The following is a 2759-nucleotide window of genomic DNA, read 5'->3' on the forward strand; positions in this document are numbered from 1 at the left end:
GTCGCAAACATTGTATAGATTTTGGTAAGATATTTTTCACTCACTACCTAATACCTATGATGTGTTTTTACTTATTGCATTTGTGATATGCATCAGAACCAGAAAAAGACATCAATTACATAGTGGATCAAATTAAAAATGACAAAAATTGTACATTTCCGGAAGTTGAACGTAATTGGAAGGCAACAACAAAGTTTAGGTTAAACGAAATTCAAAAAGCAACTTCAACAAGTGACATAATTAGTGACTGGAATAGTTTTAAATTACCTCTTGGATACCGACTTGTAAGTACCTATATCTTTTGTGTTAAACACAGTTAACGTTAACTTTTATTAAAAAATGTATTTATAAAAAAAAAGTTAAAAATAATCAAGGCTAGGAAAGTTAATGATATTTTTTGACTCAGTTAAGTTAGGTATTTTTTCTTTCAATTAAATTAAAAGCGAAGTTAATAGACATTTTAGTACATCGATTAAGTTTAAATTAAGTAAACAAATACTATTAACTTAAGGGGATTGGTGGCGGTGATTTCCTGTCTTTGTCTAACACACGTGCAACATAGGATTATAGGCGTGTTCTATTTCAAACGTACCGATTAATCTAGTGAAACGATAAGGGTTCTGAAAACAGATTTGAAATTTTCATCAAGTCTGCAAGAGATTGGTCAGTCTACATTTTTGATTTTTTGATTTAAACTTCTCCAAATAATGAAATTATTCAAATTCAAATCTGTTTTCAGAATTTTTATCGCTTCACTAGATTAATCGGTACGTTGGAAATAGAACACGTCTATAATCCTATGTTGCGCGTGTGTTAGACAAAGACAGAAAATCACCGCCACCAATCCCCTTAACTTAACTTCAATTAATTAGTGAAGTTAATTAAAAAAATGCTTTGAAAAGTAGCTACTAAAATAAGTAATAATCACAGATAATAATATACCTATTACCTAAGAAGATACAATATATTATATCAATATGTATGTAATTTAAAATCTGTAGGGTTGTATGAATTTAGAACAGTACCTATTACCAATGATTAAAAAATAATAACACCCAAATTTTAACAATAAAAAAAATATAAAACAATGTTTTGATATAAATTATTGAATTTGTTAAGGACACCCTGTTTACATATTTGTTATAAAATGCATAAACTGCTTTTAAATGATTAGAAATTTAAAACAACATTTTAGGTTGATATTGACTTCAAAACATTATATCCAGACTGTCAGGACTTGATGACCACATTTGAGGAAAAATCCAAACAAATAATGAACTTGATTGATGAGAAAATCAAAGATTCTTCAAGCCGCAAATTATTAGAAAGTATAAAGGATACTCCAGACATAAGTCAAAGTAAACATTTTTACTCAGAAATAGCATATTTATTAGAAATTTATTTTTGTATGTTTAATTTTTCAGATGAAACGAATACAGTTATGTTTTATTTATTACATGCCATTTTTGTGCCGACATCTAAAAAAGTCACCAGAGATCATAATGGCAAAATAAACCAAGTGAAACACTCTATTAAAGATTCACAAAATAGCTTCATGATTTTTAAGAATTCGGTTTGTGAAATTGAGGAATACATCACTCTACGGCGCAATGAAAACAATCCTATTCAACCGTTTATCTTAATAGTTGGTTCACCAACACATCCAAAAGAAACAATTGTTTTCTTTGATTCTATAAAATATAAAGTGTTCTCAATAATTAATGCGATTGATGTACTTATGTTTCAAATTGATTCATTTGTTTAACTTAGAGTATCCAATTGAATCCTCTATTACTTGGTTATTTATTCAAAAATATTTATACAATTTAAACACAAAATTTGATAAACCGTGTCATACTCTTGGACAAATATTATCCGATTTAAGACAAAATTAATTATTTTTTTGTAACTAGTATTACTCATTAATTAATAATTATCCTACTCTTTTTCTAATATAAATTTGTTAAGTTCTAAATATATGGAAATATAATATTATAACTAGGTATCATTTTTAGTCATTTGTTCAGAAACTTTTTATTCACACAAAATATATGTTACATATTTCTTTGAATCTATAAATATTGAGTTTTTTTATTTGTAATGCTGTTGGTGAATGATTTAAGTATAATGTCAAATATCCAATGATTAAACAATATTGTGTTTATTGGTGGTACTACAAGCAAAATATTATAACCAATCCTAAAATAATTGTTAATGGTATAATAGAAACTGTATAATTAACAATGTATATTGGTTGGTTGAACAAGAAACTTTATACCTAATTAACAATATGTTGGTTGATTCTACAATAAAAATATAACCAATAATATTTTAATGATTGTTGATTTTACAACTAAAACTGTATGATTAACAATGTATATTGGTTGGTTAAATAAGAGACTTTATACCTAATTAACAATATGTTGGTTGACTCTACAATACAAATTAATATAACCAATCATATAATGATTGTTGATTTCACAATAGAAACTGTATGATTAACAATGTATATTGGTTAGGTAAACAAGACTGTTTGAAAAACAATAAAAATCATCAAATTGATAACAAAATCTTGTTGGCTCAATATTAACAAGATTATTGTCAATTTAACATAGTTTTTTATTATTATGATTGTGGTTTTTCTTTCGGTGTAAATGACAAACAATTCTATAAAAAAAATGCAAAATGCCACAAATGCCACAAAGACTTTCAAAAAAAACTTTAAAATTGACTACAAATCTACTTAAATAAATAAAAAA

General features: G+C 26.0%; 1 protein-coding gene across 1 annotated transcript; it reads left to right on the forward strand.

The window, feature by feature from the left end:
• Positions 1-6: 6 nt before the first annotated feature.
• LOC107882679 lies at positions 7-2055 on the forward strand. The gene is made up of 4 exons (XM_016801378.2): positions 7-24; positions 97-284; positions 1196-1358; positions 1425-2055. Exons 3-4 carry the CDS (start codon positions 1241-1243, stop codon positions 1763-1765), a joined length of 459 nt encoding a protein of 152 aa, XP_016656867.1. The 5' UTR covers positions 7-24; positions 97-284; positions 1196-1240; the 3' UTR covers positions 1766-2055.
• Positions 2056-2759: the final 704 nt, after the last annotated feature.

This window comes from Acyrthosiphon pisum, chromosome X, assembly GCF_005508785.2.
Source record: "Acyrthosiphon pisum isolate AL4f chromosome X, pea_aphid_22Mar2018_4r6ur, whole genome shotgun sequence".
NCBI classification, from domain to species: domain Eukaryota; kingdom Metazoa; phylum Arthropoda; class Insecta; order Hemiptera; family Aphididae; genus Acyrthosiphon; species Acyrthosiphon pisum.

Coding starts and splice junctions, on each gene's coding strand:
- LOC107882679 (XM_016801378.2), top strand. CDS start 1,241: ATGACCACATTTGAGGAAAAATCCAAACAAATAATGAACTTGATTGAT. Junction 1,359..1,424: donor TACTCCAGACATAAGTCAAA/GTAAACATTTTT, acceptor TTAATTTTTCAG/ATGAAACGAATACAGTTATG.